The sequence below is a fragment of the Lissotriton helveticus genome, chromosome 6 (genome assembly GCF_964261635.1).
Source record: "Lissotriton helveticus chromosome 6, aLisHel1.1, whole genome shotgun sequence".
In the NCBI taxonomy this organism is placed as follows: domain Eukaryota; kingdom Metazoa; phylum Chordata; class Amphibia; order Caudata; family Salamandridae; genus Lissotriton; species Lissotriton helveticus.
Genome location: NC_136067.1, coordinates 2,124,995,583 through 2,125,018,359, shown reverse-complemented (window position 1 = coordinate 2,125,018,359; position 22,777 = coordinate 2,124,995,583). Strand labels below are relative to the sequence as shown.

At 52.2% G+C, this 22,777-nt stretch overlaps 1 protein-coding gene across 1 annotated transcript in view; it reads left to right on the top strand.

Annotated features, from left to right (window-relative positions):
* The first annotated feature begins 592 nt into the window (after positions 1 to 592).
* Positions 593 to 22,777, top strand: part of LOC144763089 (uncharacterized) — a 59,344-nt gene continuing 37,159 nt past the window's right edge. The window contains exon 1 of the mRNA XM_078648387.1: positions 593 to 598. Within this exon, the coding sequence (XP_078504513.1) occupies positions 593 to 598 (6 nt within the window). The remainder of the gene's footprint in view (positions 599 to 22,777) is intronic.

Sequence of the window (22,777 nt, the reverse complement as noted above, 5' to 3'; positions counted from 1 at the left end):
TGCAGATGGGCGGCCTGACATAAGCTGCAGATGGGCGGCCTGAGGTAAGCTGTGGATGGGCAGCCTGAGGTAAGCTGCAGATGGAAGGCCTGAGACCTGAGGTAAGCTGTAGATGGGCGGCCAGAGCCAAGCAGCAGATGGATGGCCTGAGGTAAGCTGTGGATGGGCGGCCTGAGGTAAGCTGCAGATGGGCAGCCTGAGGTAAGCTGTAGATGGGCGGCCTGAGGTAAGCTGTAGATGGGCGGCCTGAGCCAAGCTGCAGATGGGTGACCTGAGGTAAGCTGCAGATGGAGGGCATGAGGTAAGCTGTGGATGGGCAGCCTGAGGTAAGCTGCAGATGGAAGGCCTGAGACCTGAGGTAAGCTGTAGATGGGCGGCCAGAGGCCTGAGGTAAGCTGCAGATGGGCAGCCTGAGGTAAGCTGCAGATGGAATGCCTGAGGTAAGCAGCAGATGGGTGGCCTGAGGACTGAGGTAATCTGCAGAAGGGTGACATGAGGTAAGCTGCATATGGGTGGCCTGAGGTAAGCTGCAGATGGGCAGCCTAAGGTAAACTGCAGATGGAGGGCGTGAGGTAAGCTGGAGATGAGCAGCATGGAGGTAAGCTTAAGCTGCAGATGGAGGGCCTGAGGTAAGCTGCAGATGGACGGCCTGAGGCCTTAGGTAAGCTGCAGATGGGACGTCGGTCCGAGGAGTCCACCACTGGAGTGAGAGTGGCTTCAGCTGTGAAAAGGTGGCGCTCCCTCCACTCCAGGGTGGGGGAGGGGGCATACAGGGGGGTGGAGTACTGGGCGCTCCTGCCACCAGTCTCTAAAGGAGGCCTAGAGGCTGGCAGGGCTGGGGATTGAACTCAGCGCCGCCCTCAGCAGCCCTGATCTTATCTCTCCGAAGCACAAGCGGGGGCAGCGAGCTACAGAATAAATGCTACTTTTGTGTGTTGTTTGCCTTTTTACATCGATAGCACAAACACAGCCGAAGGGCAGTGGAGCCTCTACAAGTGCGCCAAGGTCAGGGGTGTGTTAGTTCAATACAAACAGGAGGATCACATGACTTCCCCAGAAGCACAGGATGCTGAACTAAGGCCAGGATTGGACTCGGATTCCGGCTGCAAAGTCAGCAGCTCTGGCCGTTAGCCCACATTTCTTTTTTTCTGAGTCTCACAAAGGATTCCTCCCCTCTTGAGATGGGGGTTTGGATATAGCAGTGCTTACTTCGCCGCCACATTAATCTCACCCCCTCTCTTCCTCCTGGGGGCTTGGATGTATCAGTGCTTACTTCGCCGCCACATTAATCTCACCCCCCTCTCTTCCTCCTGAGGGTTTGGATGTAGCAGTGCTTACTTCACTATCACATTAATGTCACCCCCTCTCTTCCTCCTGGGGCTTGGATGTAGCAGTGCTTACTTCGCGACCACATTAATCTCACCCCCTTCTCTTCCTCATGGGGGCTTGGATGTAGCAGTGCTTACTTCACTATCACATTAATCTCACCCACCTCTCTTCCTCCTGGGGCTTGGATGTAGCAGTGCTTACTTCACCGCCACATTAATCTCGCCCCCCTCTCTTCCTCCTGGGGCTTGGATGTAGCAGTGCTTACTTCTCTATCACATTAATCTCACTCCCCTCTCTTCCTCTGGGGCTTGGATGTAGTAGTGCTTACTTCACCACCACATTAATCTCGCCCCCCTCTCTTCCTCCTGGGGCTTGGATGTAGCAGTGCTTACTTCGCCGCTACATTAATCTCACCCCCCTCTCTTCCTCTGGGGCTTGGATGTAGCAGTGCTTACTCTCACTCCCCTCTCTTCCTCCTGGGGCTTGGATGTAGCAGTGCTTACTTCGCTATCACATTAATCTCACTCCCCTCTCTTCCTCCTGGGGCTTGGATGTAGCAGTGCTTACTTCACCGCCACATTAATCTCACCCCCTCTCTTCTCTGGGGCTTGGATGTAGCAGTGCTTACTTCACTTTCACATTAATCTCACCCCCCTCTCTTTCTCTGGGGCTTGGATGTAGCAGTGCTTACATCGCCGCCACATTAATCTCACCCATCTCTCTTCCTCCTGGGGCTTGGATGTAGCAGTGCTTACTTCGCCACCACATTAATCTCACCCCCCTCTCTACCTCCTGGGGGCTTTGATGTAGCAGTGCTTACTTCGCAACCACATTAATCTCACCCCCTCTCTACCTCCTGGGGGCTTGGATGTAGCAGTGCTTACTTCGCAACCACATTAATCTCACCCCCTCTCTACCTCCTGGGGGCTTGGATGTAGCAGTGCTTCCTTCGCTATCACATTAATCTCACCCCCTCTCTTCCTCTGGGGCTTGGATGTAGCAGTGCTTACTTCACTATCACATTAATCTCACCCCCCTCTCTTCCTCCTGGGGCTTGGATGTAGCAGTGCTTACTTCACTATCACATTACTCTCACCCCCTCTCTTCCTACTGGGGCTTGGATGTAGCAGTGCTTACTTCGCTATCAGATTAATCTCACCCCCCCTCTTCCTCCTGGGGCTTGGATGTAGCAGTGCTTGCTTCGCCGCCACATTAATCTCACCCCCCTCTCTTTCTCATGGGGGCTTGGATGTAGCAGTGCTTACTTCGCAGCCACATTAATCTCACCCCCTCTCTTCCTCCTGGGGCTTGGATGTAGCAGTGCTTACTTCACTTTCACATTAATCTCACCCCCCTCTCTTCCTCTGGGGCTTGGATTTATCAGTGCTTACTACGCCGCCACATTAATCTCACCCCCCTCTCTTCCTCCTGAGGGTTTGGATGTAGCAGTGCTTACTTCGCTATCACATTACTCTCACCTCCTCTCTTTCTCTTGGGGCTTGGATGTAGCAGTGCTTACTTCACTTTCACATTAATCTCACCCCCCTCTCTTCCTCCTGGGGCTTGGATGTAGCAGTGCTTACTTCACTATCACATTAATCTCACCCCCTCTCTTCCTCCTGGGGCTTGGATGTAGCAGTGCTTACTTCGCAGCCACATTAATCTCACCCCCTCTCTTCCTCCTGGGGCTTGGATGTAGCAGTGCTTACTTCACTATCACATTAATCTCGCCTCCCTCTCTTCCTCCTGGGGCTTGGATGTAGCAGTGCTTACTTCTCTATCACATTAATCTCACCCCCCTCTCTACCTTTGGGGCTTGGATGTAGCAGTGCTTAATTCACTATCACATTAATCTCACCCTCTCTCTCCCTCATGTGGCTTGGATGTAGCAGTGCTTACTTCACTATCACATTAATCTCACCCCCTCTCTTCCTCTGGGGCTTGGATGTAGCAGTGCTTACTACGCCGCTACATTAATCTTACCCCCTTCTCTTCCTCTAGGGCTTGGATGTAGCAGTGCTTACTTCTTTGCCACGTTAATTTCACCCCCCTCTCTTCCTCTGGGGCTTGGATGTAGCAGTGCTTACTTCACTATCACATTAATCTAACTCCACTCTCTTCCTCTGGGGTTTGGATGTAGCAGTGCTTACTTCACTATCACATTAATCTCACCCCCTCTCTTCCTCCTGGGGCTTGGATGTAGCAGTGCTTACTTCACTATCACATTAATCTCACCCCCTCTCTACCTCCTGGGGGCTTGGATGTAGCAGTGCTTACTTCTCTATCACATTAATCTCACCCCCTTCTCTTCCTCTGGGGCTTGGATGTAGCAGTGCTTACTTCACCTCCACATTAATTTCACCCCCTCTCTTCCTACTGGGGCTTGGATGTAGCAGTGCTTACTTCGCTATCACATTAATCTCACTCCCCTCTCTTCCTCCTGGGGCTTGGATGTAGCAGTGCTTACTTTGCTGTCACATTAATCTCACTCCCCTCTCTTCCTCCTGGAGCCTGGATGTAGCAGTGCTTACTTCACTATCACAATAATCTCACCCCCTCTCTTCCTCCTGGGGCTTGGATGTAGCAGTGCTTACTTCACCGCCACATTAATCTCGCCCCCCTGTCTTCCTCCTGGGGCTTGGATGTAGCAGTGCTTACTTTGCCGCTACATTAATCTCACCCCCTTCTCTTCCTCTAGGGCTTAGATGTAGCAGTGCTTACTTCGTTGCCACGTTAATTCCCCCCCCCCTCTCTTCCTCTGGGGCTTGGATGTTTCAGTGCTTACTTCGCTATCACATTGATCTCACTCCGCTCTCTTCCTCCTGGGGCCTGGATGTAGCAGTGCTTACTTCACTATCACATTACTCTCACCCCCTCTCTTCCTACTGGGGCTTGGATGTAGCAGTGCTTACTTCCCTATCACATTAATCTCACCCCCCCCCTTTTCCTCCTGGGGCTTGGATGTAGCAGTGCTTGCTTCGCCACCACATTAATCTCATCCCCCTTTCTTCCTCATGGGGGCTTGGATGTAGCAGTGCTTACTTCGCCGCCACATTAATCTCACCCCCTCTCTTCTCTGGGGCTTGGATGTAGCAGTGCTTACTTCGCCGCCACATTAATCTCACCCCCCTCTCTTCCTTTGAGGCTTGGATGTAGCAGTGCTTACTTCGCAGCCACATTAATCTCACCCCCCTCTCTTCCTCCTGGGGCTTGGAGGTAGCAGTGCTTACTTCGCTATCACATTAATCTCACCCATCTCTCTTCCTCCTGGGGCTTGGATGTAGCAGTGCTTACTTCGCCACCACATTAATCTCACCCCCTCTCTACCTCCTGGGGGCTTGGATGTAGCAGTGCTTACTTCGCTATAACATTAATCTCAACCCCTCTCTTCCTCTGTCGCTTGGATGTAGCGGTGCTTACTTCACTATCACATTAATTTCACCCCCCTCTCTCCCCCTGGGGCTTGGATGTAGCAGTGCTTACTTCGCCACCACCTTAATCTCACCCCCCTCTCTTCCTCATGGGGGCTTGGAGGTAGCAGTGCTTACTTCGGTAGTAGATTAATCTCACCCATCTTTCTTCTTCCTGGGGCTTGGATGTAGCAGTGCTTACTTCGCCGCCACATTAATCTCACCCCCCTCTCTTCCTTATGGGGGCTTGGATGTAGCAGTGCTTACTTCGCCGCCACATTAATCTCACCCCCACTCTTAATCTCACCCCCCTCTCTTCCTCCAGGGGCTTGGATGTAGCAATGCTTACTTCACTTTCACATTAATCTCACCCCCTCTCTTCCTCTGGGGCTTGGATTTAGCAGTGCTTACTTCGCCCCCACATTAATCTCACCCCCCTCTCTTACTCCTGAGGGTTTGGATGTAGCAGTGCTTACTTCGCTATCACATTACTCTCACCTCCTCTCTTTCTCTTGGGGCTTGGATGTAGCAGTGCTTACTTCACTTTCACATTAATCTCACCCCCCTCTCTTCCTCCTGGGGCTTGGATGTAGCAGTGCGTACGTCACTATTACATTAATCTCACCCCCCTCTCTTCCTCCTGGGGCTTGGATGTAGCAGTGCTTACTTCACTATCACATTAATCTCACCCCCCTCTCTTCCTCCTGAGGGTTTGGATGTAGCAGTGCTTACTTCGCTATCACATTAATCTCACCCCCTCTCTTCTTCCTGGAGCTTGGATGTAGCAGTGCTTACTTTGCAGCCACATTAATCTCACCCCCTCTCTTCCTTCTGGGGCTTGGATATAGCAGTGCTTACTTCACTATCACATTAATCTCACCCCCTCTCTTCCTTCTGGGGCTTGGATGTAGCAGTGCTTACTTCTCTATCACATTAATCTCACCCCCCTTTCTTCCTTTGGGGCTTGGATGTAGCAGTGCTTAATTCACTATCACATTAATCTCACCACCGCTTTTCCTCCTAGGGGCTTGGATGTAGCAGTGCTTAATTCACTATCACATTAATCTCACCACCTCTTTTCCTCCTGGGGCTTGGATGTAGCAGTGCTTACTTCACTATCACATTATTCTCACCCCCCTCTCTTCCTCTGGGGCTTGGATGTAGCAGTGCTTACTTCGCTATCACATTAATCACACCCCCTCTCTTCCTCTGGGGCTTGGATGTAGCAGTGCTTACTTTGCCGCCACATTAATCTCACCCCCCCTATCTTCCTTTGGGGCTTGGATGTAGCAGTGATTAATTCACTATCACATTAATCTCACCCCCTCTTTTCCTCCTAGGGGCTTGGATGTAGCAGTGCTTACTTTGCCGCCACATTAATCTCACTCCCCTCTCTTCCCCTGGGGCTTGGATGTAGCAGTGCTTACTTCACTATCACATTAATATCACCCCCCTCTCTTCCTCCTGAGGCTTGGATGTAGCAGTGCTTACTTCACTATCACATTAATCTCACCCCCTCTCTTCCTCCTGGGGCTTGGATGTAGCAGTGCTTAGTTCACTATCACATTAATATCACTCCCCCTCTCTTCCCCTGGGGCTTGGATGTAGCAGTGCTTACTTCGCTATCACATTAATCTCACCCCCTCTCTTCCTCTGGGGCTTGGATGTAGCAGTGCTTACTTCGCTAACACATTAATCTCACCCCCCTCTCTTCCTCCTGGGGCTTGGATGTAGCAGTGCTTACTTCGCCCTCACATTAGTCTCACCCCCTCTCTTCCTACTGGGGCTTGGATTTAGCAGTGCTTACTTCGCTATCACATTAATCTCACCCCCTCTCTTTCTCCTGGGGCTTGGATGTAGCAGTGCTTACTTCACTATCACATTACTCTCGCCTCCCTATCTTCCTCCTGGGGCTTGGATGTAGCAGTACTTACTTCACTATCACATTAAACTCGCCTCCCTCTCTTCCTCATGGGGCTTGGATGTAGCAGTGCTTACTTCGCTATCACATTAATCACACCCCCTCTCTTCCTCCTGGGGCTTGGATGTAGCAGTGCTTACTTCACTATCACATTAATCTCGCCTCCCTCTCTTCCTCATGGAGCCTCAATGTAGCAGTGCTTACTTCGCTATCACATTAATCTCACCCCCTCTCTTCCTCTGGGGCTTGGATGTAGCAGTGCTTACTGCGCTCTGACATTAATCTCACCCCCTCTCTTCCCCTGGGTCTTGGATGTAGCAGTGCTTACTTCACTATCACATTAATCTCGCCTCCCTCTCTTCCTCATGGGGCTTGGATGTAGCAGTGCTTACTGCGCTCTGATATTAATCTCACCCCCTCTCTTCCCCTAGGGCTTGGATTGAGCAGTGCTTACTTCGCTATCACATTAATCTCACCCCCCTCTCTTCCTCCCGGGGCTTGGATGTAGCAGTGCTTACTTCACTATCACATTAATCTCACTCCCCTCTTTTCCTCCTGGGGCTTGGATGTAGCAGTGCTTACTTTGCCGCCACATTAATCTCACCCCCTCTCTTCCTCCTGGGGCTTGGATGTAGCAGTGCTTACTTCACTATCACATTAATCTCACCCCCTCTCTTCCTCTGGGGCTTGGATGTAGCAGTGCTTACTTCGCTATCACATTAATCTCACCCCCCTCTCTTCCTCCCGGGGCTTGGATGTAGCAGTGCTTACTTCACTATCACATTAATCTCACCCCCTCTCTTCCTCCTGGGGCTTGGATGTAGCAGTGCTTACTTCGCTATCACATTAATCTCACCCCCCTCTCTTCCTCTGGGGCTTGGATGTAGCAGTGCTTACTTCACTATCACATTAAACTTACCCCCCTCTCTTCCTTCTGGGGCTTGGATGTAGCAGTGCTTACTTCACTATCACATTAATCTCACCCCCCTCTCTTCCTCCTGGGGCTTGGATGTAGCAGTGCTTACTTCACTATCACATTAATCTCACCCCCCTCTCTTCCTCCTGGGGCTTGGATGTACCAGTGCTTACTTCACTATCACAATAATCTCACCCTCTCTCTTCCTCTGGGGCTTGGATGTAGCAGTGCTTACTTCACTATCACATTAATATCACCCCCTCTCTTCCCCTGGGGCTTGGATGTAGCAGTGCTTACTTCACTATCACATTAATCTCACCCCCTCTCTTCCCCCGGGGGGGCTTGGATGTAGCAGTGCTTACTTCGCTATCACATTAATCTCACCCCCTCTCTTCCTCTGGGGCTTGGATGTAGCAGTGCTTACTTCGCTATCAATTTAATATCACCCCCTCTCTTCCCCTGGGGCTTGGATGTAGCAGTGCTTACTTAGCTATCACATTAATATCACTCCCTCTCTTCCTCTGGGGCTTGGATGTAGCAGTGCTTACTTCACTATCACATTAATCTCACCCCTCTCTTCCTCCTGGTGCTTGGATGTAGCAGTGCTTACTTCGCTATCACATTAATCTCGCCTCCCTCTCTTCCTCCTGGGGCTTGGATGTAGCAGTGCTTACTTCTCTATCACATTAATCTCACCCCCCCTCTCTACCTTTGGGGCTTGGATGTAGCAGTGCTTAATTCACTATCACATTAATCTCACCCCCTCTCTTCCTCTGGGGCTTGGATGTAGCAGTGCTTACTTCACTATCACATTAATCTCACCCCCGATTTTCCTCCTAGGGGCTTGGATGTAGCAGTGCTTACTTCGCTATCACATTAATCTCACCCCCCTCTCTTCCTCCCGGGGCTTGGATGTAGCAGTGCTTACTTCACTATCACATTAATCTCGCCTCCCTCTCTTCCTCCTGGGGCTTGGAGGTAGCAGTGCTTACTTCACTATCACATTAATCTCACCCCCTCTCTTCCTCCTGGGGCTTGGATGTAGCAGTGCTTACTTCACTATCACATTAATCTCACGCCCTCTCTTCCTCCTGGGGCTTGGATGTAGCAGTGCTTACTTCACTATCACATTAATCTCGCCTCCCTGTCTTCCTCATGGGGCTTGGATGTAGCAGTGCTTACTGCGCTCTGACATTAATCTCACCCCTCTCTTCCTCATGGGGCTTGGATGTAGCAGTGCTTACTGCGCTCTGACATTAATCTCGCCTCCCTCTCTTCCTCCCGGGGCTTGGATGTAGCAGTGCTTACTTCACTATCACATTAATCTCGCCTCCCTCTCTTCCTCCTAGGGCTTGGATGTAGCAGTGCTTACTTCACTATCACAATAATCTCACCCCCTCTCTTCCTCCTGGGGCTTGGATGTAGCAGTGTTTACTTCACTATCACATTAATCTCACCCCCTCTCTTCCTCCTGGGGCTTGGATGTAGCAGTGCTTACTTCACTATCACATTAATCTCGCCTCCCTCTCTTCCTCCTAGGGCTTGGATGTAGCAGTGCTTACTTCACTATCACAATAATCTCACCCCCTCTCTTCCTCCTGGGGCTTGGATGTAGCAGTGTTTACTTCACTATCACATTAATCTCACCCCTCTCTTCCTCATGGGGCTTGGATGTAGCAGTGCTTACTGCGCTCTGACATTAATCTCACCCCCTCTCTTCCTCCCGGGGCTTGGATGTAGCAGTGCTTACTTCACTATCACATTAATCTCACCCCCTCTCTTCCTCCTGGGGCTTGGATGTAGCAGTGCTTACTTCACTATCACAATAATCTCACCCCCTCTCTTCCTCCCGGGGCTTGGATGTAGCAGTGTTTACTTCACTATCACATTAATCTCGCCCCCCTCTCTTCCTCCTGGGGCTTGGATGTAGCCGTGCTTACTGCGCTCTGACAATAATCTCGCCTCCCTCTTTTCCTCCTGGGGCTTGGATGTAGCAGTGCTTACTTTGCCGCCACATTAATCTCACCCCCTCTCTTCCTCCTGGGGCTTGGATGTAGCAGTGCTTACTTCACTATCACATTAATCTCACCCCCTCTCTTCCTCTGGGGCTTGGATGTAGCAGTGCTTACTTCGCTATCACATTAATCTCACCCCCCTCTCTTCCTCCCGGGGCTTGGATGTAGCAGTGCTTACTTCACTATCACATTAATCTCACCCCCTCTCTTCCTCCTGGGGCTTGGATGTAGCAGTGCTTACTTCGCTATCACATTAATCTCACCCCCCTCTCTTCCTCTGGGGCTTGGATGTAGCAGTGCTTACTTCACTATCACATTAAACTTACCCCCCTCTCTTCCTTCTGGGGCTTGGATGTAGCAGTGCTTACTTCACTATCACATTAATCTCACCCCCCTCTCTTCCTCCTGGGGCTTGGATGTAGCAGTGCTTACTTCACTATCACATTAATCTCACCCCCCTCTCTTCCTCCTGGGGCTTGGATGTACCAGTGCTTACTTCACTATCACAATAATCTCACCCTCTCTCTTCCTCTGGGGCTTGGATGTAGCAGTGCTTACTTCACTATCACATTAATATCACCCCCTCTCTTCCCCTGGGGCTTGGATGTAGCAGTGCTTACTTCACTATCACATTAATCTCACCCCCTCTCTTCCCCCGGGGGGGCTTGGATGTAGCAGTGCTTACTTCGCTATCACATTAATCTCACCCCCTCTCTTCCTCTGGGGCTTGGATGTAGCAGTGCTTACTTCGCTATCAATTTAATATCACCCCCTCTCTTCCCCTGGGGCTTGGATGTAGCAGTGCTTACTTAGCTATCACATTAATATCACTCCCTCTCTTCCTCTGGGGCTTGGATGTAGCAGTGCTTACTTCACTATCACATTAATCTCACCCCTCTCTTCCTCCTGGTGCTTGGATGTAGCAGTGCTTACTTCGCTATCACATTAATCTCGCCTCCCTCTCTTCCTCCTGGGGCTTGGATGTAGCAGTGCTTACTTCTCTATCACATTAATCTCATCCCCCTCTCTACCTTTGGGGCTTGGATGTAGCAGTGCTTAATTCACTATCACATTAATCTCACCCCCTCTCTTCCTCTGGGGCTTGGATGTAGCAGTGCTTACTTCACTATCACATTAATCTCACCCCCGATTTTCCTCCTAGGGGCTTGGATGTAGCAGTGCTTACTTCGCTATCACATTAATCTCACCCCCCTCTCTTCCTCCCGGGGCTTGGATGTAGCAGTGCTTACTTCACTATCACATTAATCTCGCCTCCCTCTCTTCCTCCTGGGGCTTGGAGGTAGCAGTGCTTACTTCACTATCACATTAATCTCACCCCCTCTCTTCCTCCTGGGGCTTGGATGTAGCAGTGCTTACTTCACTATCACATTAATCTCACGCCCTCTCTTCCTCCTGGGGCTTGGATGTAGCAGTGCTTACTTCACTATCACATTAATCTCGCCTCCCTGTCTTCCTCATGGGGCTTGGATGTAGCAGTGCTTACTGCGCTCTGACATTAATCTCACCCCTCTCTTCCTCATGGGGCTTGGATGTAGCAGTGCTTACTGCGCTCTGACATTAATCTCGCCTCCCTCTCTTCCTCCCGGGGCTTGGATGTAGCAGTGCTTACTTCACTATCACATTAATCTCGCCTCCCTCTCTTCCTCCTAGGGCTTGGATGTAGCAGTGCTTACTTCACTATCACAATAATCTCACCCCCTCTCTTCCTCCTGGGGCTTGGATGTAGCAGTGTTTACTTCACTATCACATTAATCTCACCCCCTCTCTTCCTCCTGGGGCTTGGATGTAGCAGTGCTTACTTCACTATCACATTAATCTCGCCTCCCTCTCTTCCTCCTAGGGCTTGGATGTAGCAGTGCTTACTTCACTATCACAATAATCTCACCCCCTCTCTTCCTCCTGGGGCTTGGATGTAGCAGTGTTTACTTCACTATCACATTAATCTCACCCCTCTCTTCCTCATGGGGCTTGGATGTAGCAGTGCTTACTGCGCTCTGACATTAATCTCACCCCCTCTCTTCCTCCCGGGGCTTGGATGTAGCAGTGCTTACTTCACTATCACATTAATCTCACCCCCTCTCTTCCTCCTGGGGCTTGGATGTAGCAGTGCTTACTTCACTATCACAATAATCTCACCCCCTCTCTTCCTCCCGGGGCTTGGATGTAGCAGTGTTTACTTCACTATCACATTAATCTCGCCCCCCTCTCTTCCTCCTGGGGCTTGGATGTAGCCGTGCTTACTGCGCTCTGACAATAATCTCGCCTCCCTCTCTTCCTCATGGGGCTTGGATGTAGCAGTGCTTACTGCACTCTGACATTAATCTCACCCCTCTCTTCCTCATGGGGCTTGGATGTAGCAGTGCTTACTGGGCTCTGACATTAATCTCGCCCCCTCTCTTCCTCCCGGGGCTTGGATGTAGCAGTGCTTACTGCGCTCTGACATTAATCTCACCCCCTCTCTTCCTCCTGGGGCTTGGATGTAGCAGTGCTTACTTCACTATCACATTAATCTCACCTCCTCTCTTCCTCCTGGGGCTTGGATGTAGCAGTGCTTACTTCGCCCTCACATTAACCTCACCCCCTCTCTTCCTCCTGGGGCTTGGATGTAGCAGTGCTTACTTCACTATCACAATAATCTCACCCCCTCTCTTCCTCCTGGGGCTTGGATGTAGCAGTGCTTACTTCACAATCACAATAATCTCACCCCCTCTCTTCCTCATGGGGCTTGGATGTAGCAGTGCTTACTTCACTATCACATTAATCTCGCCTCCCTGTCTTCCTCATGGGGCTTGGATGTAGCAGTGCTTACTGCGCTCTGACATTAATCTCGCCTCCCTCTCTTCCTCATGGGGCTTGGATGTAGCAGTGCTTACTGCGCTCTGACATTAATTTCACTCCTCTCTTCCTCATGGGGCTTGGATGTAGCAGTGCTTACTGCGCTCTGACATTAATTTCACTCCTCTCTTCCTCATGGGGCTGGGATGTAGCAGTGCTTACTGCGCTCTGACATTAATCTCAACCCCCCCTCTTCCTCCCGGGGCTTGGATGTAACTCCGTGGAATTTGACACCGAAGCTCAGCATTTGGGGGAAAAGAAAGCACTCCACCTTTGCTGAAGATGAGGCCAAGGAGTGGTGGGGCAAAACGGAAGCGCGTCAGGGGGACTTTGTCCAAGATCACACAATTTGATACAACCAGTATCAAAACTTGTTCTGACAGCCTAAAATGTAGCCACTCAGTCCTATCTCAACCCCGAGACCCCATACACATGAAAGCAGCAAACTACTGTTGATTTTCCCTGGCACTACAGTCCCAAAGTGCTCCCCATTCATTGGCTGCCTCGCTTGGGTGTTCTCATTTAAAGGGAGCTTTTAAATTGCTATCAAATTGTACTTTGTTTTCTCTTGTAACCTGCACACTTGTCACTCTTTCCTCCTGTAATGCACCGTTTGCTCCTCATGTATTTTGTTTGCTCACAATTGTCACTTTTACCTCATGTAACTTATCAATCAATCAATCAATCACTGCATTTGTAGAGGGCGCTACTCACCCGGGAGGGTCTCAAGGCACTGAAGGGAGGGGGGGGAGTCGCTACTGCTCAAAGAGCCAGGTCTTGAGGTGTTTTATGAAGGTGAGATGGTCCTGGGTCAGTCGTAGGTGCGTGGGGAGGGAGTTCCATGTTTTGGCTGCCAGGTAGGAGAAGGATATTCCTCCGTGGTGGTTCTGCGAATTCATGGGACGGTGGCGAGGGCACGGCTGGCGAGCGGAGCTTGCGGGTGGGGATGTAGAACGAGAGGCGGTTGTTGAGGTATTCAGGGCCCTTGTTGTGTAGTGCTTTGTGTGCGTGGGTGAGGAGCCTGAACCTGATCCTCTTGTGGATGGGGAGCCAGTGTAGGTTTCTCAGGTAGGCGGATATGTGGCTGTGGCGAGGGATGTTGAGGATGAGTCGTGCCGAGGCGTTCTGTATGCGTTGGAGTCAAGTCTGAAGTTTGGCTGTGGTTCCTGCATATAGGGCGTTTCTGTAGTCCAGACGGCTGGTGACGAGGGCCTGGGTGACGGTTTTCCTGGTTTCGTGGGGATCCATCTGAAGATTTTTCTGAGCATGTGCAGGGTGTTGGAGCAAGATGATGAGACGGCGTTGACTTGCTTGGTCATCGTGAGGGAGGACTCCAGGATGAATCCCAGGTTGCGTGCGTGGTCCGTGGGTGTTGGCACGGAGCCCAGCACAGTGGGCCACCAGGAGTCGTCCCAGGCAGATGGGGATTGACGAAGGATGAGGACCTCCATTTTTTTTAGTTCAGCTTAAGGCGACTGAGCTTCATCCATTCTGCGACGTCTTTCAATCCTTCCTGGAGGTTGGTTTTGGCGGTGTTTGGGTCTTTGGTGAGGGAGAGTATCAGCTGGGTGTCGTCGGCGTAGGAGATGATGTTGATGTTGTATTTGCGTGCGATGGCGGCGAGGGAGCTCATGTAGATATTGAAGAGGGTAGGGCTGAGCGAGGAGCCCTGGGGTACTCCGCAGATGATCTCGGTGGCGCTGAGCGGAAGGGAGGGAGGTAGACTCTCTGGGTTCTGTCGGAGAAGAACGAGGTGATCCAGTCCAGGGCCTTTCCTTGGATCCCAGTGTTGCGAAGGCGGGTGGTTAGGGTGCAGTGGCATACAGTGTCAAAGGCTGCCGAGAGGTCTAGAAGGATGAGGGCGGTTGGTTCTCCGTTTTCCATCAGGGTCCTGATGTCGTCGGTGGCTGCGATGAGGGCGGTCTTGGTGCTGTGGTTGGCTCGAAAACCGGACTGGAATGGGTCGAGCGAGTTGTTAGCCTTGAGGAAAGCGGTCAGCTGTTTGTTGACGGTCTTCTCGATGACTTTGGCCGGGAAGGGAAGGAGAGAGATGGGGCGGAAGTTCTTGAAGTCTTTGGGGTCCGCCGTGGGTTTCTTCAGAAGGGTGCTGATTTCTGCGTGTTTCCAGCTCTCAGGGAAGGTGGCTGACGTGAGGGAGATGTTTATGATGTTCCGGAGGTGGGGTGCGATGATGGTGTTGGCTTTGTTGAAAATATGGTGGGGGCAGGGGTCCGAGGGGGAGCCGGAGTGGATGGTGTTCATGACGTGGGTGGTGTCTTCCATGCTGATGGGGGTCCAGGCACTGAGGGTAGATGCCTCTGTGGCTAGAGGCGGGGTCTGGGGTCCGAAGCTGTCGTGTATATCTGCAATCTTGCGGTGGAAGAACGTGGCGAGGCAGTTGCAGAGGTCTTGCGATGGGGTGATGTTGTTGCTGGCGCTGGGGTTGGAGAGCTCTTTGACGATGCTGAAGAGTTCCTTGCTGCTGTGGGTGTTGTTGTCTAGCCGCTCTTTGAACAATGCCCTTTTGGTGGTGCGGACCAGCTGGTGGTGTTTGCGGGTGGTGTCCTTGAGGGCAGTCAGGTTTTCTGTTGTCCGTTCGTGGCGCCAGGTTTTTTCGGGGGTTCGGCAGGATTTCTTTGAGTCTTTGAGGGCGTCTGTGAACCATGAGGTTTTCCTGTTGCCAGTCTTGCCTGGGGGGTCCTTCAGTGGGGCGAGGTCATTGGCGCAGTTGGTGAACCACTGTGCGAGGTTGTGGGCTGCGTCGTTGGCGTCGGTGGTGTAGGCTGGCGGGTTCTGGCTTAGTGATGACTTATGAGAGGAGCTGGTCTGTGGTGATTTTGCTCCAGCATCTACGGGGGATTTGTTGTGTACGGTGGTGTGATGTATTCTTTTTGAAGGTGAAGTGGATGCATCTGTGGTGTGTCCAATGTAGTACGGTGGAGTGGCTGAAGGAGACGTGGTTGCTGGTGGAGAAGATGGGGTCGAGCGTGTGGCCAGCGAGGTCGGTGGGGGTGTTTACCAGTTGTTTGAGTCCAAAGTTGGCGAGGTTGTCAAGCAGGGTGGTGGTGTTGTTGTCATTGTTTTTCTCCAGGTGGAAGTTCAGGTCCCCTAGGAGGATGTATTGGGTTGAAGCCAGGGCGTGAGGGCTGATGAATTCGGCGATGGTTTCGCTGAATTGTGTACGCAGGCCTGGGGGCCTGTAGATGAGCGTTCCTCTGAGGGTGGTCTTGGGGTCGGTGTGAACCTGGAAGTGTATGTGTTCGGCGGTGGTGAGAGTGTCTTCGGCGTTGGTCGTGATGTTGATGAAGTCCCTGTAGATGATGGCAATTCTTCCTCCGGTTTGGTTGATGCGGTCCTTCCGGGTGATCTTGTAGCTGTCCGGGATTGCTATGGCGATGTCGGGGCCGAGGAAGCGTTCATCCATGTTTCTGTGAGGAATGCGATGTCTGGTGCTGTTGTGTCGAGGAGGTCCCAGAGTTCGATGGCGTTTTTGTGGACGGAGCGTGTGTTGAGAAGGATGCACTGGAGGTGGTTGTTGTTGAACTTGGGTCCGGTGGGTGGTCTGCGGGTATGGAGGGAGGTGAATTTGCAGGCTTGACAGGTGAAGGGTCCTTGGGTTCGCTTTGGGGTTGCTCTGTAGCAGGCAGGTTGACTTCCAGTGTTGAGTGCTTTGAGGGCGGAGGGGTCGTATTTCAGTCGGGTGTCCTGGCACCGGCGGGGGCCAGGGGTTCTGGTGCTGGGTGCAGCAGCAGGGGGGCGGGGCCGCAGGGACGCAGCGGCGGGGAGACGGCACAGAAGGGATCGGGGGAAGAACGGGGGACAATGCGGGGGAACGAGGGGTCACAGAAGGCAAAGGGGGCACAAGGCACAACAAGGGGAGTAAGAATCACAAAATACAATTAAACAGAGAAACAAAAATACAATGTAGCGATCACATGAGGGGGCTCACGTGGGGCAGCGGCAGGGGGGCGACCTACCTGAGGACAGGGTCAAATGTTGCTCCCTTCACCGCAGCGCTGCCTCCATAAGAGGGGCTGAGGTAGGGAGGAGCAGCTGGGAGGCTGGAGTGGGGCGGCGAATGGGGACGCCTGGGTTCGTCGCCGCAGGGACGCAGCGGCGGGGAGAAGGCACAGAGGGGATCGGGGAAGAACGAGGGACAATGCGGGGGAACAAGGCGTCACAGAAGGCAAAGGGGGCACAAGGCACAATAAGGTGAGCAAGAATCACAAAATACGATTAAACAGAGCAACAAAAATACAATGTAGCGATCACCTGAGGGGGCTCACGCGGCGGCAGCAGCAGGGGCAGGCGACAGCGGGGTCAGTGTCACGGGAGGACCGTGTGGTGGCTGGGGGGGCGACCTACCTGAGGACAGGGTCAAAGGTCGCTCCCTTCACCGCAGCGCGGCCTCCATAAGAGCGGCTGAGGGAGGAGCAGCTGGGAGGCGGGAGTGGGGCAGCGAATGGGGATGGCAGGGGGCGGGGCCACAGGAACGCAGCAGCGGGGCGAAGTCACAGAGGGGATCGGGGGAAGAACGGGGGACAATGCGGGGGAACGAGGGGTCCCAGAAGGCAAAGGGGGCACAAGGCACAACAAGGGGAGCAAGAATCACAAAATACGATTAAACAGAGCAACAAAAATACAATGGAGCGATCACCTGAGGGAGCTCACGCAGCGGCAGGGGCAGGCGACAGCGGGGTCAGCGTCACGGGAGGACCGTGTGGCGGCGACCTACCTGAGGACAGGGTCAAAGGTCGCTCCCTTCACTGCCGCGCGGCCTCCATAAGAGGGGCTGAGGGAGGGAGGAGCAGCTGGGAGGCAGGAGTGGGGCTGCGAATGGGGACCGCAGGAGGGAGGGGCTGCAGGGAGGCAGCAGTGGGGAGAAGGCACAGAGGGGATTGGGGGAAGAACGGGGGTCAATGCAGGGGAACGAGGGGTCAAAGAAGGCAAAGGGGGCACAAGGCACAACAAGGGGAGCATGAATCACAAAATACGATTAAACGGAGCAACAAAAATACAATGTAGCGATCACCTGAGGGGGCTCACGCGGTGGCAGTGGCAGGGGCAGGCGACAGCGGGGTCACCGTCACGGGAGGACCATGTGGCGGCTGGGGGGGCGACCTACCTGAGGACAGGGTCAAAGGACTTATTGTCTGCTTTTGTAATTTTTTCACTTGTAATTTTCTGTTCCTATTGTGAAGCGCTCTGGCGCCTTCGGGTAAATTCTGCGCTATATATAAACTCATGAATAAATAAATAAAACATAGGGAAGCAGCACTGGTGCGGTTCAGTGCTGTACTCACTGCACAGCGTCTCACTGCACGACAGGCTCCCGTGCCCTCCCTGTGCCCTCTGTGCCCTCCTCTCCTGACCCCCCTTCCTTCTGTCCTCCTGTGCAGCACATAGGACAGCAGCACGGGTGCGGTTCTGTGCTGCACACTCACTGCACAGGGTCTAACTGCACATCAGGGTGCTGTGCAATCCTGCAGTGTCCACCCCTCCTGCCCCCTTTCTTCCGTCCTTCTGTGCAGCACATAGGACAGCAGCACGGGTGCGGTTCAGTGCTGCAGATTCACTGCACATTGTCTCACTGCCCGTCGGGCTCCTGTGCCCTCGTCCTGTGCCCTGCTCCTGTGCCCTCTTGTCTTCTCTTCTCCTGTCCTTAGTGCCAACATCAGCCCATACCCCAGACCGCTCACAACAACTTCCCAAATAACAGACACCACACAATGTTTTTGTTGGAGAAAGTTGTTGCAGCTTTATTTGCATAAACATTATGCCAACATGTTGGGTTATCTTACGGGCGATCCAGGGTCAGGCCGCCCCTCGCAACCTGCCCACCTGAAGAGCCATAAACCCCCTGTGGTGTTAACCGTGAGGGTGTTGTCAATTTGGGGGAAGGGCTAGCCCCTCCCACCGGCGGAACTCCAGTCCACCCCTTACTCATGCCACCTCCCCCCTAGGGAGGGGCGGAGCGTTGCAGGCAACCCCTGGTTGCACAGGTCCACAACCACCCGAAGGACTAACGGGGCGCCGTCACTCCTCCAGGATCCCACCGGGGATCTCCCTGGGGATAATTGGCTCTCGCACCCTTCCTGTGCTCCTGTAGAGGGTACCCTTCTGTACCTTCCAGCCTTGGCTCGCCCTGTAACTTTGCCTGTTACACAAAACAAAATAGTATAAAATAAGTCCCCCCCCCCTGCTGCCCGCCAGCCAGGTTAGCGATAGGGAGAGAAAACAGCATACGGACAGCAACGACCGTCTGGTCATGAGGGAGAGGTTACTGTCCGCATGGCCGATCGAGGGGCAAAGAGAGTGCTAGGCCCGCAACCCCAGGCCATATAGCCACGGACAGCACCTCCCCCGCCGGAAGTATGTCACTGGGGACCCCTGGTCCCCACACTAGACCGCTCAAAGGGGTCTGGGTCATCCTGTGGCACTAAGGGTGGCCGCCCTCTTAGGTGGCCCCCTTCGGTGGCCGGGGGCAGCCTGGCATTCCTCTCCTGCCTCCCTCCTTGTGTCCCCCTGTGAAGCACATAGGGCAGCAGCCTGGGTGCGGGTCAGTGCTGCACTCGCTGCACAGTGTCTCACTGCCCGTCGGGCTCCTTTGTCCTCGTTCTGTGCCCTCTTCTCCTGTCCTTTCCTCTCCTGCCCCCATCCTTGTGTCCTCCTGTGCAGTACATAGTGCAGTAGCACGAGTGCGGGTCAGTGCTGCACAGTGTCTCACTGAACGTCAGGGTGCTGTGCACACACATGTAGACGTCACATTAGGTGCTGTGCATTATGCAGCGTGCTTTGGGTTTGGGGGCCACACACTCCCCTCTGCCCCAAGACTCTGACGTCCATGGGACCCCCCCCACACTCACCACCCCATCTTGAGTCAGCCTTCTGCTGCCATATAACATTGTATGATTGTAATGCACCGTTTACATTCACGGTTGCATTCTGGGACTTGTAGTTTCATATTTCGTCTGTGTTTGAAAATGGCAGCGACAGAGCCAGGGGTCGTTCTAAGGGACCCCCACGCAGACAGAGATAGTCATGCCACAGAGGGGGTTGATGCCCCCCCACCCCTCCCCAACCCCTCTAGATGGCCCCTCACACTACAGAGAGCTGCGAAGCCCTGCATATGAGGACAGGCGCCCCTAGGGGACAGAACTATAAAACCCCCTGTCTCAAGCATGGGGGGGAAGGAAGAGTCTGCGAGGGGGGGCACAGATGGGGGCGGAAAGAATAGGTGAACAGACCCTAGAGCAGGAATTTGTGGGAGGGGCCGGGGGGGAGTCTGTGGGTGGGAGGGGGCAGGGAAGAGCTGGGGGAGCTGTGCTGCATCCGAGGGGTGCAGCCAGGACAGGGGGGGGCAAGCAGGGGGTGTGAGCACAGAGTGTGGGGGTGTTCAGGGCAGGAAGGCGCTTCACAGGCCCCTACAGGAGGCTAGAGCACAGGAGGGAGGGGGCGGAGATGAGAAGAGGAAGCAGGAGGTGGGGGCTGGGGGGAAGAAGTTACTTTTTTTTAGGTCTCGCTGAACCAACGCGCATGCGAGAGTATTGTGGGCAAAACAGCTCTTGAAACCTGCGAGGATTGTCCCCAATGCATGTGAGTTACTCAAGTGCGACGCTTCCCCAGTGCGCGCTTGAGCTCACTTCTTAATCACACCCCATATGGTGTTCCATCCCACTCGCTCGTACATCAAAGGCTGCTGCTCCCCTGCCAATGCGCTCCCGCCTTTCACACTTCAAAGGAATGCGTTTCCCGGCCGCTTTTCATTTCATTTCGCGGCTGCTTTTTGTACCTGGGCTCCCCTGGTTAATAGAGTCTGTTAGACTCTGCCCTTCTGCCCTCTGTTAGACTCGTTTTTTGTGCCTTTGTGCCCTCTGTTAGACTCGTTTTTTGTGCCTTTGTGCCCTCTGTTAGACTTGTTTTTTGTGCCTTTCTGCCCCGTTAGACTCGTTTTTTGTGCCCTTCTGCCCTCTGCATCACTCATCACCACCACAGCACCACTCAGCACCACAACAGCATCAACCAGCACCACTCAGCGCCACCACAGCACCACTCAGTGCCACCACAGCACCACTCAGCACCACCGTACCATCACTCAACACCACCACAGCACCACTCAGCACCACCACCGCATCACTCAGCACCACAACAGCACCACCACAGCATCACTCAGCACCACCACAGCATCACTCAGCACCACCACAGCATCACTCAGCACCACCACAGCACCACCACAACATCACTCAGCACCACCACAGCATCACCACAGCATCACTCAGCACCACACCAGCATTACTCAGCACCACCACAGCATCACTACGCACCATCACAGCATCAATCTGTGCAACCATTCAACAACAACGGGTTCAATTATGTTCTCTAAATGTTTCAAGCTTTATTACAAATGTCACAAAAAGATGTTAATATTTCATTTCTGTTCTTGGATGGATTTTCATCACAATAAAATACACTGAACATAATCTTCACAAAAGTTATTTACAAAAGTTTAAGCTATTGCCATTATAAATTACAATCACTTTTATTTAAATAATAATTATTTAAAAAAATTAAGTCGTTATTCTTAATATCAATACATCTAAGTCACGTAAATACAAAACATGTTGCATTACAAATGCTATAGGTGTCACATTTGCGAAAGTTATAACTATTGGCATTGTAAATGTGTCGTAAATATTTAATTTACCGTCTTAATTTCTATGCAGGTAAGTACTTAATCAATAATAACTCAATCGGAAAGAAAAAAACAGAGTCCGTGGTGTTAGAGTTCTTAGGGGTTTTATTCCTTAAAAAGGAATCGTTCTAGAACTGGATATCATGTTCCTGCAACCTCGAGGGTTCAGGAAGGGATAGAGCAATATTTTATTGACAATACATAGCTTATATACTTAAATCACATCATAGAAACCAATATAGTAGGCGTAACAGCTGAGAGAAGACAAGATAACAGCATGCACGTGGTAGTGGTACGTAATTAGAAGGCGTGAACTAGAGGTGTGTGCTAGAAACGTCACATGTAAGTGTCACGAGTGGGTGGCAATAAAGCAGAATCTTGTAATGTCAGCAGAAATCTGAGGCCTGGATGCGCGCGCAGCTGCATGACGTGTGATTGACGTGGAAACTGGAGGGTGCAGGGGACTTGACATTTACACTGGCGGAAAGAGACAGAAGTCTGGCATGTCAGATCAACTCGTACTTCTATCATATCTGAGATCTGATGTTTGGGAACCATATTATCTAAACGGAAAAGGTCTCTGGGGCAGAAGCTATTCTATACTGACTGTGAGTGCGTGTATAAGCGCCTAAGTGTCTACATGAGAATGCGAGGGGCATGGGCCTTCCATGGTAGCAGGGGCTATGAATTACTTGCAAGGAGACAGTGAGGCCGGGCCTTTCGCCCTGCAGCTGGGAGGATGTTTACTCAAACTAGTAGGCAGGAATGTATTTTCGAGGAGCGGAACAGATAATTCGAAGGTTGAAGTCAGTCTTGGCAGGCAGCAGGCTGAGCTGAGCGCGGTGGGCCGCGCTGGAAGTAAGTCAGAGGTCACGGGTACAGAGACAGCCTGGGCTGAGGCTTTCAGAGTCAGAAGGCAGGGAGAAGCTCGAAGGCAGAATTCAGGGCCTACTTTGCCAGAGCTGAAAAACGTGTAAAGTACACTACAAAAAGACGTTGGCATAGCATACTTAGGAACGGGCTATTCAACCCATTCAGGGTGGGTCTGAAAGAGGACATGTTAACGTTGGACGCAAATGTATTTGCGTCTTCATAGCTGGCTCAGGAGGGAAGTTACATGCACTTTAAGCTGGTACATGGAGACGGTGGGGTACACGATAGGGAACACAACTTGACCATAAAATTTATATTTCCTCATTCCCTCCTTGTTCCCTACGGACCCTTCATGATATATCGATCCTCATGAATCGATCAGTTTGTTCTTGTAATATCATTTGTTCTTCTTTCTTTCTTTCACGTTTTGAGAAAAAACTGGAATGTTCAATGCATGATGTGGCACACAGTCCACAAATCGCTGGCCCACACTGTAGGTACAGGCAGCAACTGAATACTAGGACTAGGCCAATGCCTAGGAAGGATAGGATCTTCCATCCCCAAGCAGTTATCGTTGTCCAGAACCAACCGGACCAAGTCCAGGTGCCTGGATTCTGATGTATCAGATTTGCAATTTTATGAAGACGTGTAATAGCTTTGTATACAGCTGGCGCGTTTTCTGGAATGAAAACACAGCAACTTGACCCGATGACCTTACAAGCTCCGCCTCTATCTGCCAAGATGACGTCAATAACAAGACGATTC